At 35.6% G+C, this 14,952-nt stretch overlaps 1 protein-coding gene and 1 pseudogene across 1 annotated transcript; both read right to left on the bottom strand.

Annotated features, from left to right (window-relative positions):
- Positions 1 to 3,541: 3,541 nt before the first annotated feature.
- On the bottom strand, positions 3,542 to 6,545 carry LOC107776820 (serine/threonine receptor-like kinase NFP; annotated as a pseudogene).
- A 122-nt stretch (positions 6,546 to 6,667) lies between these two features.
- On the bottom strand, positions 6,668 to 9,622 carry LOC107776817 (pentatricopeptide repeat-containing protein At5g66631-like). The gene has a single exon (XM_016596744.2). It carries the CDS (start codon positions 9,220 to 9,222, stop codon positions 7,255 to 7,257), a length of 1,968 nt encoding a protein of 655 aa, XP_016452230.1. The 5' UTR covers positions 9,223 to 9,622; the 3' UTR covers positions 6,668 to 7,254.
- Between the last annotated feature and the right edge of the window lie 5,330 nt (positions 9,623 to 14,952).

The following is a 14,952-nucleotide window of genomic DNA, read 5'->3' as shown; positions in this document are numbered from 1 at the left end:
AAGATTCAGAGAATGCAAAGCAGACGTTAGATCGATTAGACTATGAGCTACAATCCATAGCTCTTTGCTCTGATACCATGAAAAATTAAGAAAGAGAGAGATGAAGAAGATGACATACAGAGATAGAGAGAGAAGAGAAGAGAAGAAGGAGACTCAGTTTTGGAACTGTCTCAATGAAGCTTTAAAAAGAAAATGAAGTACACGTGACTAATATATACACTACCTATGCTTTGCTGTCACTAACTAATTAACTACTCCACTAACTACTTACTTAACAAACTAACCAACTCATAAATAATACAAAGTTCAGCTCCTTCTTTAAATTCTATTACTTTCAACATCTTTGTATCATCATTTGTAGTTACGGAAATGAAATATTTTTTGGAACCTAACTCTTTGGATAATCCGAAAATACTCACAAGAAAACTGATTCGTGTACTTTGTTTCGATAATTTCACTTCAATATTGTTGGCTAAACTAGCCCAATGACACTCTTAATTAACATGATGTAATATTATGGGGTATTATCACTTTTAGCCTGCGCCAAAAATTATTTACATTTGGTAGCCGAAAAATTATATAAAATTTGTATAATTTTTGTATATAACATACATAATGTGTGTGTATATATATATAATTATAATATACAAATTTTATACATTTTTTTGGCTATTATTTTTAGTGCAGCTATACAATATCATTCTTCCTCATATATATTATCCACTTTGGGTCAAGCTCGTACGGTCTTCCCCAAAAGGTCATACACCATTAAGAGATCCATACACCTTATATGTAGACTCCCAATGCTAAGTTCCACGTGGCCCATTATCATGATCTACGAGTCAATTTCTGATTCACTGTGTGCCACACACATTATATTCACTGTGTGCCACACACATTATTAGAGTATTTATGGCAACCACTTCTTCTTGTGTGTGCGTCTCCAAGCTCGTAACGGTAAAGAAACCAAGACCCGCATAATCATCCTTCCATCACCATACTCGTCCTGCTGAACCTGGGTTCTAATACCAGTTGTTAGGCTAAAACAATCAAGTCGGCACGATTTTTCCCAAAAGGCCTCATACCATTAAGAGATCTCACACCTTATATATAGACTCCCAATCTTTTCAGCTACCAATGTGGGACTTTATTCGCACACCCAACATCACTTATACGTCAAATATATTAGCGCATAAAAATCTAGGATTCCAGGTTGATTGTCATATACACAGCATCACTAAAATTATACAATAGCTACTGGATCATTAACTGTTCAATTGTTGGGCAATATAATATTCAAGTCGATGTAAATGCAAGAGGAGCAAGTGTTAGTGTTCTTTTATCTCGTTTTATTTAAAGTGGCCGACGTTTCCAAATTCCCTCATTTACGAGGAAGCTGAAAAGTATTTTGTTTATATATTCTATCATGAAATACAAGAGGGGATGAATTGTACTAAATAAAAATTAGTTGACCAAGTCTGATATTAGTTGACTCTTTTTCCTGTAGAGAAGAGATTAGAGCAGAATAGAGATGAAGAAAGTTAACAAACGAAAGCTTAAATAAGACATAGAGTTTTATACTGGTTCGTGTATCGGTATGGTACTTACATCTAGTTTTCTTGGGTCACAAGGGTTCTCTTAGATTTTCAAAAACAGTTCGTTAAAATGAGGGTGGTTTTCCTTCATTTACCACCAACGAGAAATAGACGAGTTTATATCAACTTCTTGACTCAATCCCTTGAATGTTTTTCTTTTTCTCTCTATCTTTATGACACTTGTAAACTCAAGAATACAGTGTTTGACTAAGAACTAGAAATATGAAGAAAACTTTGTATGTGAAGTTGCACATCTATTCTCTCCTTCTTCGAGTTCTTCATATAGGCAGTGGTTGATGTCTTGAGTTCTGAAGATCTCACCGATTGTGAGCGAGATTTGAGATATTCCTTTTATTGAGGCAAGTATTTTTCTAGGAGATAGGCCCAAGGGATGCCTCTGAATCCAGTCAATATGTGAGGACTGGATTCATATAACAAACGCAATCTCCATCCTTGTGCTTGCCATATTCTTCTAAGGGTTTCTTTGGCAAATATATTGATTGAGAGTTGATCTCTCTATCTTTCCTTTTGGGCGATAGATCTTCATGAATGCTGAGTTGTCTGGTTGTTGCTCCCTTGATTTCTCTTTGATCTCGGATATTATTTGATTTTCATTCAACTCTTTCTCTTTTCTTGATCCCTTTGGACCCTTCATGGCATTCCTTTTCTTTTTCTTTTATGGGATTATTCTCTTTTTTTGATATATTTTCCTGCACGGATTGGAATATGATTAGCATTACCATTTATCAAATCTATCATCATTAAAACTTAAGGTTTAACATATCATACATTTTTAGGCTTTTAGTGCACTTTGACATGTTGAATTGTAAGAGACTGCCTTATTTTCTAAGTAACATCATTTTCCAGGTAATCTCTCAGATAACTTGATTGTGTAAAACAATTTTTACACTATCAATTTATAGAAGTTAAACTCTAAAGTAAATAGAGGTGAGAGAAATTGAGTCTAAATAAACTTATTTGCTAGAAAATCTTTTAAGCCTTTGAGCCATTTTCCAATAAAGGTCCAAAACAAAAGCAAACGTTAATAGTATTTACCTTGCTGTCCGCTGTTTTAATTTGGACCTTTTCCCTATAGATAAACCATCTCTATTCAATTGGCCGCCATGGTGCAGGGACGTTGTAGTATTTGGATAGTGAGTGCAACATAGTATATAATTGAAAAGGAATTTAAAACTAATACTTAAGTTCACACTGACAACAACAAAATAGCAGTGGATGCAGTGATGTTTCACATCCACTAACTTTAAATTATGGATTTACCACTGCTATTGTGCTTAAGCATTATCAAGTATCTCATCTTGTTAAGTTTTCAATTAAAACCGCCTTGTGTTGTGGCCGGATTAGGCATTGACCCCTCCCTTTGTATATTAAGAAAGAATCAAAAAGGACATCAAATCGAACTTCCTCAAGAGCTATATGTGAGGTAGACATGCCCAACTCAACACAATTTGGATGCAAGTACATGCCGTTGTAGTAATACAGTAACGAATCTATAACAAGATGGAGAGGAATTCACTCTTTAACATCTGAATGGTATTGTTTTTAAGTAGGAAATTTTGTCACGACTTCTAAACAACTCTACAAAAGTATATGTTCTAGGTGGTTCATAGATGCTCTTGTTTTTGGGTTCATAGAACATGGATTTCTAAAGATGTAGCTGAGTGCCTTGAAGCTAGTCAGGTTAATCTGAGGACAGATTTCTTATACATTTGGCCATTTGGGATTCTTCTGACTGAAATAAGGAGGAGCAAAGAGGTTATTTTTAAAAGATTCAGAATTTGGACGTTGTGGGTTGTGAGTTGATAGAGTTGGGTCTAAAATGCATATATAGCATTTTCTATGCTTACTTTTCACACATACATATATAGGACTCGACCTGGAAACACTGATCGGGAAAAATAACATCAACCTTGATCAAATACGGACGGATGCAAAAAATTAGAGAACTAGTTTACAAAATAATCATGTATCGTTTAGATCCCAGATATAAAAAGAACAAGTTTGAAATAAATAAGAACGGGTTTTTAACATCTGTCAGAATATAGTTTTTCTTCTTGTTTTGGAGGGTGAAAGATTGAAATACATATCAAATTGCTCTTCACTTATTTTTAAAGTTGACTGGTTTAGCAAAGCATCGTACACAAGAATTTACAATATCAACTGCTTTATAGCTGCAAGAGAAATACAGGGAATAACTGCACATGAGAACTCGAATTTGAAATATATGCTGGAGAGAGCTTATAGTTCCTCTTGCTTTATAATCCAGAATATGTTACAAATTTGAGATGAACTGACAAAGAATTTACTCTGCATCTTTTAAGTCAACGAGCTATTACTGGACTGACGATCTGAAAAGCCGCCTCAGCTTCACCTGAAGTTGAATACCTTCCATACATTTCAAAAGATGACTGAGTAAGAAAACTGAGGTTGAAGACAATATCTGTCATTTTAGGCCTTTCTGTTGGTTTCTCGGATATGCACGCCTTTGCCAAGGCAGCCAAGCTTAGAGCATCATCAATAGGGTAAAAGCTCAACTTGGGATCCATCCACCTTCTAAACTGCTCCTCTCTGTTATCTTCAACATCCAAGATTCCCTTAATTTCTTTCAGCATCAGTATCTCATCATTATCTTTTGACTCCATTGCTGTCGTCCCTGAAAGCAACTCCAAGAGCACAAGCCCAAAAGCAAACACGTCGACTTTCAGCATCATTGAGTTGATAGCATGTGTGGCTGTAGAGAAACTTGCAATTTTGGCTTTAAACCTTGAATCAAGAAGTATGTTATTCGTTCGGATATCCATGTGGACAATACTAGGTTGACTATGTTCATGCAAGTATTGCAGAGCATTTGCAACATCCAAGGCTATATGTAACCTTTGGCTCCAACCGAGCGATACCACTGAGCCAGAAGCAGATGATCCGGGAAACAGCCACTTATCCAGTGAACCATTTTCAGCATATTCATATACCAAAAAGAAATTCCCGTGATTGTCTGATGAAACGCCCATTACTTTCACCAGATTTGCATGATTCAGTTTCTGAAGTATCATCAATTCCTCTGAGGATCGGTTAGTTTTTTTGACAGCTACAACCTGGTCGTTGATCGTGGCCTTGTAGACTGATCCTCCTATACTGTATCTTTCATTGAAGTTCCTCGTCGCCTCCATGATGATCTTCAGGTCATACATTATTGGCTTTCCAATATAGCCAGAAACTCCAGGAAGAAGCTTATCTTGATTGGTCTTATGCTCTAAAATTTCATTTTTGGAGGCTTTCTTGGTCTGAATAAGATCAGAAGATTCCAGAGTAGAAGTATTACGGGCTAATGTTCTCCTCTTCTCGTGTAAAAGACGCATGTATACCATCAAGCACAATGAGAAAACTACAAGAAACCCCATACTATTTAAAACAGCAATGAGGATCCATCCACGTTTGGATTTTCTACTGCTCGTAGGAGAGGGATAAGATTGCAGAATAATAGGAAATTTTACCGGTATCAAGACAGGAAGACATATTGCAGCAGTGAAATTTCTGTAATTGTTTGCAGCCAGAATGTCAGCTGCAGTTGCTCCGAACATATTGCTTACAGGCAATAAATCATCCCAAGGCTGCCACACATAAGTAACAAGGTACTGAAGTCCCTTTTCGAGATCAGAATGGGCAGGGCATTTGCAACGCAAAGGAAAAACAGCTTCCACCCCAACTGTCAAGTTGGTTGGATCTAGTGTTGGATTCATATCTTGCACCACATGATAGTTAGTAAGGTTCTCAAAAGCTCCTACTGAAGCTGAATAAAAGCTGTCACCTTTCTTGATCTGATAGGTGACATTGGAGAAATAATGAGAACCATTGCAGTAGCACTTAACGGGTACGAGTAAAAGCTGGTCAGGGAATAGCTCGGTATCCTCTGAGACTAGACCTGTGGCCTTAGCTATACTTAAACGACTGACTTCAAGAAGATCGGAGATACTTCCCACATCAAAATAATTTGGTGGACGGGCACGATATGTGACATAAGTATCACAAGACAATGAAGAGTTTATCGAGCACGAAAAGTCTGTGTCTGTACTAGATGTTTGAGCAGTTATGTTAGAGGATGAAAGTATGAGAAAGAGGAAAAGGTTGTAAAACAAGGAGACAAGAGGAACTCCCATTGCTGCAAGCTTAGATAGCAAGGAACCAGCTAGAAAGTTTATTTGGTAGCTCGAGCAAGAGTTGATTTTAGGGATTTATTAAACGTTAATCTGAAAGCTACAGAAATTCTTGAAGTTTGGAAGGATATAATATTGTCTAGGAGGCCTTGTTTGTAGCTTTGTCTGTGAGATACCCTCTTGTCTTCTCTGCCTACTCTCATATTCTGTGCAGCTGTCTCTGTCACTATGCAACAATGCTTCATAAAATATTCTCAATAAGCAAAAGGAAATCATTTGTATATATAATCATTACTTTCTCCTTGACTAAGACATTCCCTTTCGAACCTTTTCTAAGGAAGCTTCAGCTATTAGATTAATACTAGAACCAAATCCAGACGGCACGGATTCCCCCTTCCTATCAAAGTTCGTTTAGTAAACAACTAAGAATAAAAAATTAGAGATACGCATGAAGTCTTAGAGGCGGTTGTCGATGCTAGGAGCCTAGGTATATGCTTAACACATGCAAGTCGAGCCTGTGTCACTCTCTTACTTAGGAGAAAGGGACATAATAACGCAAGCAAAAATTACAATTGTCAGTTTCTTGGAGACATTCCGGGTGTATTTGGTATAACGAAGAATAGTTTTCGGTGAATATTTTCAAGAAATAAGTCGTTTTCTGATGCTTGGTTGCTAAAAAATATGTTCCAAGTTAAACACTTTTCACTAAAAGGAGGAAAATGGCTTCTCCCATCTTCGCAATTAATTTAACTCTTTAATATCATTGTTTTAACCAGCACTTGGACGTCATTAACAATCTTTTATACTAAAAAGTTTCATCAAATACTAACTGAAGAGTCCTCTCTTGACAAGATTTCTTCCTTCCGACTGAAATGATATGGGAGACAGAAGGCTGCTAGGTTTCCAGGATAAAAGTTTTGAGAATCTCTGAAAACTAATTTTACATGGAAATAACAAATAAGGTAAAAAACCAAGAAAGTCCTTAATGACAATGCAAAAACTATAATTTAAGTCTTAAAAACAGAAAAATGGGCATCCACCATATGTGGACGTTGGCCCTGGGATGAACTAGCAAAAAGCCTAGAGCATACGAAAAAGCAAAAGCTCTACCCTCTGATAACACATATATCACGAGCATATCTTGATTACAAAGTAGAAAGATACAACATAGGAACAAAACCCTAGCAAATGAGTGATTTGTGATATCACCACATATATAAGTAAAACAGCTGCATTATTGACAACTAGGATCTTTGGTCAGATGCCAAGTAAAAGGCTGGTTGATTGTTCATGATTTTCAGCAACAGTATTTCAAAGATCAACGCTTTCATTTCTGATCAACATAATCAAAATGCTATAAACATATAACCAGACCTCCTTAATAAGAGTTAACTTGATGATGTTGACCTGAAATATGAAGGAGGACACTTGCTTATTTGACCTGGAAAAGCACTGCAGCTCTATATCCTGATCACTGACAAATTCCTTCAACTGCATGTCGACTGGAAACTATTGGAATAAATGTTATACACTCTTGAAAGATCTGCAGAGCTCACTGTAAACATATGTCCAACCAAAGAAATGGGAAGAGCATCACTTATTTCCTCAGTTCTCTCTTCTACAGAAGCAGCTTCTCGGAGCTTGCCTTCCTTCCAGAGACTCTTGACAAGCAACTGTTTGGTGTTAGCATCAGGCAACAACCCCGAGTTCCTCATGTCCTCAAAAACCCTGAGCGCAAGAGCAGCTCTTTCACATTTGCAATAAGCATGGATGAGAACTTTATACATATAAGCATCAGGCTCTATACCGCTCTGCCTAACCATCCCGAAAAGCCTCTGCACAGTTTTTATATCTCCATGAAGCGCAAAATGGTTCATTAGTCCAGAATATGTTTGCAAATCTGGAACAATTCCGAGTAAACTCATTTCTTCGAGAATATTTAAGGCGTCCGGGTTCATATTACATTTTACCAAAGTCCTTAGAAGAGATGAGTACAGAAGCAACTGGCTGCTTTTAGATATCGAACCACAGATTGTTTTAATGCTTTTGAAAACCCTGAGGGCGGGATCACCATTACCAGAAATCCCATAAAAATCTATAATTAACAGAATCGTGCTGAATGACAATTGAATGCCCTCTCTTTCAACCTTGGACAAAAGTTGATCAACCAAATCGACACATCCTTGGCGAGCTAATCTTGTGATCATTCTTGAAATTGTGTATATATCGTGAATGAATCCTGGCTGACAAGCAACCCAGCAGAAGAATTGCCAAGCTGTTTCTGCTGACTTGAAGCTCCTGATCATCTTGCAAACTAACCTAGTCGTCCAAACTAATTTTGCCTCCTCCAGTGCTGACACTTCCTCAGCTCCCCAGTTCCGCAAAGCATTAGCTAACGAAGCTGGATCCAACCATGGCTTCAGGTGAGGTTGATCCACAGCATTAGTATGGTTACAGTCACTCTCTTTATCTTCATCTTCATCATCATTATCATCTTCACTACTATCCATAGAGTAACCTATCTTCTTAATCCTCCTATCCGGTAACATGTCCCTTAGCAATTCATTTGTCTCAGCATCATAACCGGCATCCAGCATCTGCTGCAATGACCAAAGCATAGCTTGACCAGGCAATATTCCATCACTCTTCATCTGATCAAGCAAAATTTTGACAACATCTAATTGATTGGCAATACTAAATGCTTCCACTAGAACAGAATACTGCTTTAATGTCCGTTTCATCCTAACATGAGGCAACATATGGAAAAGCTCAATGGCTGAATCCAACTTTCTCGATCTAACAAGATGCTCAATTAGAATAGTGTACGTCCTGCAATTAGGAAGTGCCCCTTCTTCGATCATCCTATGGAATACCCTCACGGCATCACTGTCCTTACCCAACTGAACACATAATCCCATTACAATGTTATAAGACTCAGTACACGGATGCTTTTGAAGGGTTGTCCTCCACTCGTCCCACACACGAACAACCTCATTAAACTCTTTACTAATAGCATACCATCGCATCTGATCCATATAACTAACACGCGCAACATTAATAAACTTGCCCATATTAATGGCATTGATAAGGGCTTGGAGTTTAGCAGTTTCTCGCGCCTTAGCAAGAACCTTGGCCAATGCATAAAGTGTATTGTGGGTATGCGCGAAATGGGGAATTGTTTTGAGATTCTCAATCAAACTGAGAGCTGAATCAGGAGAGGGAACTGATTGAAGTGCATTAGTGACTACAAAAGAGTCCAAAGTAGGATTCTCGAGATGGGGAATAAGATTATCTGAAGAATTAGACCGAAGAGCGAGTCTGATTGAATCAATAAGTCTCGCTCTCTGGAAATACAAATCTACTTTATTTACATTTTGGGTTCTCAAGAAACGGCGAAACTGCAAAGATAAATTATTAAAGGTGCTGTTTATTTTGTACAATCGGTTGAAGTACATATAGCTTACATGCAAATGACAACCTAAGAAAAGCTAGGTAAGAATGTAGTTAAAGGAACAGAAGAGTTACTAGAATTTGAAAGGTGTTACGAGGACAAAAGTTCAGGATTTTTACCAGGAAGGAGATGAGGAGTAAAGTGACGCGACAGAATATCAAACAGGTGGTGTGCGTGGACAGCTCTTTAGGAACTTCAAGGATTTACGGCAAATATCAAACAGGTGGTGGTGTGCCTGGATACCGCTCTTTAGGAATTTCGACGATTTTGCGAAAAACAGATAACGCCGTGGTTAGATAACAAAGAGTAAAGCAAAGGGACTAAGCCCATTATTATAAGGCTAAATTCTGTGAAAATAACACGGGCCACTATTTTGCTGAATCATGCTTATAAACTTGGGAATTTTTCATAAAACACCATTTTTTTGGTCTAATTAACCATTTATAGATACTCTTTGCTATATTACGTGTTATTAATACTTTTTATATTTTTATACAATGTATTTCATGTATTTAAGCTGCTGTATTCATTAATACAACCCAAAATATAGGCGTAAAATCTGGAATTCCAGCTAAGTTTGACATGTATTTAGCTGTATTCAAGCGACATTAACATTAAATACAGTAACGTATCTGCGCTAAAAACGGAAGAAAATAAAATCACATGATATTCTCCTAATTTAACTCAACGAACTAAAATGATCCCTCATTAATCTGTATTTGAAAGATACATAATAAAGATTATAGCTGAATAAAGAGAAATACATATGAATAATACAGTTGAATACAACAAAATACACCTTAATTCATCTAAATAAAATACTTGAATACAACAAAAATACAATTGAATACAGCTGAATAAACTCTTGAATGCAACAAAATACAACTAACTTCTGCTGAATAAAATAATTAAATACAACTGGTTAAACCTGAATACAGCTGAAGAATACATTCGAATACAACTGAATACAAATAGGCGATTTGGGCGATCTAGATAGAGAAACAGCCCTATGGCTTCGCCGGACGGCGGCCAGCCATTAATTCCGGCTGGTCAGCCATGAGGCAAATTCCTTGTTTTTTCCCTTTTCACATTACACTTACAAGTAAAAACTCAATCCTCAAGCTTGAACTCAACGAGAAAGTTCCTGCCAATTCCAGTCAAGAAGTGGAACAAAGCCAACGGAAACTATGGTAAGAAGAATAAATCAATAGCTACTCCAATTACAAATGGGGTTTTGGTTACGTTCTTTCTTGACTCCAGCAGTGAATTGGGTCTCCGCTCAAAACCTCCACAAATACGGTTAGTAATTCCAATCTGTATTTCTTATCGAATATTCACATAGATAACGTTGGTGACGCGGAGCAGAAAATTGAGAATTTGGGTGGGAGAAGAATTAAGAAACTAGGGTTTGTGGGAGAAGAGAGTCTGATTGTATGCAAATAGAGAGAGATTGTATTGGGGTTTGCAGATACGCGGTAATTATGTGAGAGAAAATACAAAAAAGGAGAGAGAAAAATAATATTTAGCATATATGGTGCCTTAATTGTAGGATGTAACTATATTTAGATTTTTTGCAATAAAGGATAAAAGGTATTTATAGGATGTAATATTTTGAAATGGTATTTATTTAAAATAAATAGGGTACTAAGGTTTTCTATAGGGTGTAAAAATTCTAGCATATTATATTGGAACTCCGCATATTATGAAATTTAAGCATATTTTCTAAATTTTTAAGGGTGCTTTTATTCAGATTTTATTTTTATATGAAAAAATTGCTAAACTTCTATTACTTTTAAAATTGTGACAATTTTTTAATTATCAGTCACGATGAGTAGATAAAGGGACTAAGCCCATTATTTAGGGCAAAATTCTAAAGACTCGGGATGAGTTTTTGTGGGCCGCGATTTTTTCATTATCTAAGAAATTGCAAAAATACGATAATTTAACTTTTGACCCCTGCTTGTCTCATGCGCAGAACTTTAAGATCGAAAATTAAAAGTGTAGCTCATGGGGCAAAAGAGGGGCAACACTTGTTAAATTTGAAATTTTGCTCAAGCAAGAACAAAAAATGAAAACAATGCATTTTGAGGACTATTTGTGTACTTTACCCTAAATTATCGAGCATATGTTCTAACCTTTTTGGGCTTCATGTAATGGGCTGTGGATGCAGATGAAGCTACTGCCTATCCCGGGGTAGTGTAGATATACTTGATTTTTGGGCCATCATTAAAGTCATACTCATATTGCATAAAATTTGTAAAATTTACCCACTTCAAAGTATAATTCGGAATTTGCCCCCGAAGATACAAATTTAGAGTATTATAAATTTAAAGTTTTTCTATCGCTTCAAAGTGCAACTTCAAAATCGGATCTGTAGTTATTACATCGTTTCAATGCAACTTCAAAATATCGAGTTCTTGTCACTTCAATCTAACTTCAAAAAATCGGATCTGAAATTCTTCTATAACTTCCATGCAACTTCAAAAATGCATCTGAAGTTTACCAGAAGCACTCCTAACTTCATATCTCTGGAGTAAATACCTTATCTTCTTTTCTTAAACCATAGATATTCCTAATTAGCATCAACCATGCTCTCTCTCTAACGAATTCAATTCGAATTTCTTCACATTTAAGCTAAACTCGCCTTATGGCGCAAACAACAACTAGCAAGTACGAAAAGGATCGTTGGCGGATGATGAGAAAAGCATAGACCCTGTTGGATTTTTCAGCAAGTACAACATAGCCCATAAAATTTTTCTGATGGACAAGAAGAGAAGCATAAAAAGCAAGAAAAAGGGTAAAATATGAAATGCCGCTACATAGGTGCCAGTTAAACGTTTTCAAAAAAATTGTTACAAGTTAAATGGGAACGAGCGATATTTGTTTTATTTTTCGAATAACTCTTGAGTTATTGAGCTTGATAAACATTTTATCTCTTGTGGTACATGAATGCATGATCTTGTTATTGTATATTAATGTCTCTCCTGAACAGAACAATATTAGTCTATCTAATAAGAGAATGTGTTCTTCAAAATTGAGTAAAACTTATCTGTGCACTTTTGTCTAAGTCATATTAATCTGGATAGAATTTCAAGTTGGTCAAGGATGGACCTTAAGATTCATTGAAAGTAGAGGCACTACCAACTTGTAGATCCTGTTTGGAAGGAATTTTGACTAAAGGTTGTTTCCTTTCAAAAGGAAATAAAGCTAGTGATAAGCTAGAATGAATCCCTTCTGATTTGCATGGTTAAATGAACATACTCGTAAGAGATAGTTTTGAGTATTTTGTGATGTTCATAAATGATTACTCAAAATATTAATATATTTATTTGACGCACCGTAAGTCTTAATGATTTAAGCAATTCAAGATTTTTAAGACTTGAAACGGAGAAGCACCAAGAAAATATATTAAGTTACTGCAATTTGATTGTAGTGGCGAGCACCTCTCTAAAGAGTTCTTTTGTTACTTATCAAAATAAGAGATTACATCTCAATTGACTATAGAAAGAAGAAATAAGTCTCTTTTGGACATGGATAGATTAATGATGTGTTATTCAGATTTGCCTTATTTATTTTTGGAATATTTCTTGAAAACCACAAATTACATTCTGAATTTAGTTCCTTCTAAGTTAGTACCTGGGACATCTATAGAACAGTGGGCTGAATGTAAGCTCAGTCTGTGGCATGTTCAGATATAGGATTGTCCCGCATATGTGCTGAAAGGGAAACCGGATATGTAAGTTGGAACTAAGAATGGATAGGTGCATGTTTATTGAATATCCAAGAAAACGAATGGAGTTTTATTTTATTGTCCTAAAGAAAATAAGGCAATTATTAAAACAAATGCATTTTTCCTAGATAAGGACTGTTTAATAAAATATGCTCCTAGAAGTAAACTATTTTTACAGGAACTGGGCAAAGAAATAACTAGATGTTCAAGAACATCAAAACCCACATGTCGGAATTGACGTTCCATTGCATTTAAGTAGTGGGAGAACGTTAATAAACATGATATGCCTTTATCGAGTGGGAGTGATGTTTAAATAGTGAACACTATAGTAAGAAGTCACTAATATTTCAATGTCGTAAGGTAATGAAGGTTATATTAGTAGTACTTCGTCATAGTGGCAAAATGCTAAAGAAAATCATAGTTCGGTGCACACTCTTGGGATAGTTTCGGTAACATGATCCCTGAAAAGTTTAATACCAAACTAGTTAGTTGTAACAAAGCACTACTGGACAAATATTGCATCGGATATAGCTTGGCAAGATTCTTTAACAAAACCTTATTTGGTGAAGACTTTTAATAGTCATGTAAAAGAATGCCTGAGAAAGTTGTAGATGCATAGTTATGAGTCTAAGTGGGAGATTGTTGGGGCATATTCTGTTAACCATGCATTTGGATATAGTATATTCTAAGAATTATCACGGATAAAAGTCTAAGTGGGAGATTGTTGGGATATGTACGATTAACCATGTGTTTGGTTTAGATATAATACTTATTATGGAATAATTATTTATTTAATTTTAATAAAGTTTTAAATAGATCATATATTAGTCTGTGTCCTTTGCTTATATAGTAGATGATTTAGTGTATAGAGTTTAGCTTATACACAGAAGATTAAATCATCGGTTCTTATAAGTATAAAGTTTGAGTTCACAATCTAATAATGGAATTGGACAAACCATCATGGATGATTGTAGAACAAGATTAAATATAATTTATCTTGATTATGTGAATGGTTTAATTCCAACTTCTTGTGTTAGTACATTTTGTATGTATTGAAGGACCAAGTAGAAATAAGTATTTTACACTGACTTAATAAAATAAACTCTTTAGCCATTAAATGTGCTTATACTCTTAATCTTGATATAATTATTATTAGTTGTGTACATTATTATTGTTTTGATTTATTAAAAGGCGAGATTCTTTCGTGGGTCAATATGCCTGGTAAATTGGATAATAATAATGTACATTGGCGAAGTAATAGTTAGTTGATGGGATCCATGTCTCGGTTTAGAGATTGATGATATACCTTTATGAAAGCTTATAAGTTTTCATGTGTAAACCCGACCGGTAAATTTTGTATCCGACACATGAAATAAGTTAAGCGAAAGTCTAAAGAAAATAATCAATAAATTAAATGGTCAGTAATTTAATTTAGTTGATTAGTAACTGAATCTTAACATGGGGAGCTAAATAAGATTTAATGGATGGATTTCGAAATTGAATAAGAAGTACAATTACGAATTTTTAGTGGAATAATTCGTAATTAATTATGGTAGATACTAATTTCGAAAATTGGAAATTAATTCCATAATTAGAACCTTGTTAATTAAATTTTGTGGTCCCTACTGTGCCTAAATAATAGAAAATAAAGGAATCATTTTTCTGGTGGAAAAGAAAACCCAACAGGTTTTGGAAAAGAGTTTTAACCCTTAAAACTTGTGCTATAAAATACATAAGATTTTCCATCTAGAGCAAGTAGGACTTGGTGGCCGAATTTCAGCCCCTTTTTCCTAGAAAAATTTCGCCCACACGAAATTACTATTTTCAAATATTGTTTGGGTAACACAGTAGAAGACCGTGAAACGTTCGGAAATCGTGATCGTGCGGGTGATTGAGATTTAATTGAGTTGCTGTGGAATTAGAGGCTCACATGATAGAGAAGTTTTACTCACGCTTCAAGAGGTAACCCGTGAAATCCCATTTATGCTAGTTGTCTAGATTACA

This window comes from Nicotiana tabacum, chromosome 3, assembly GCF_000715075.1.
Source record: "Nicotiana tabacum cultivar K326 chromosome 3, ASM71507v2, whole genome shotgun sequence".
Lineage (NCBI taxonomy): Eukaryota > Viridiplantae > Streptophyta > Magnoliopsida > Solanales > Solanaceae > Nicotiana > Nicotiana tabacum.
This window is presented reverse-complemented; position numbering and strand designations above follow the sequence as displayed.

Excerpts from the sequence above, each read along its gene's own strand:
- LOC107776817 (XM_016596744.2), bottom strand. The coding sequence starts at position 9,222 with ATGTACTTCAACCGATTGTACAAAATAAACAGCACCTTTAATAATTTA.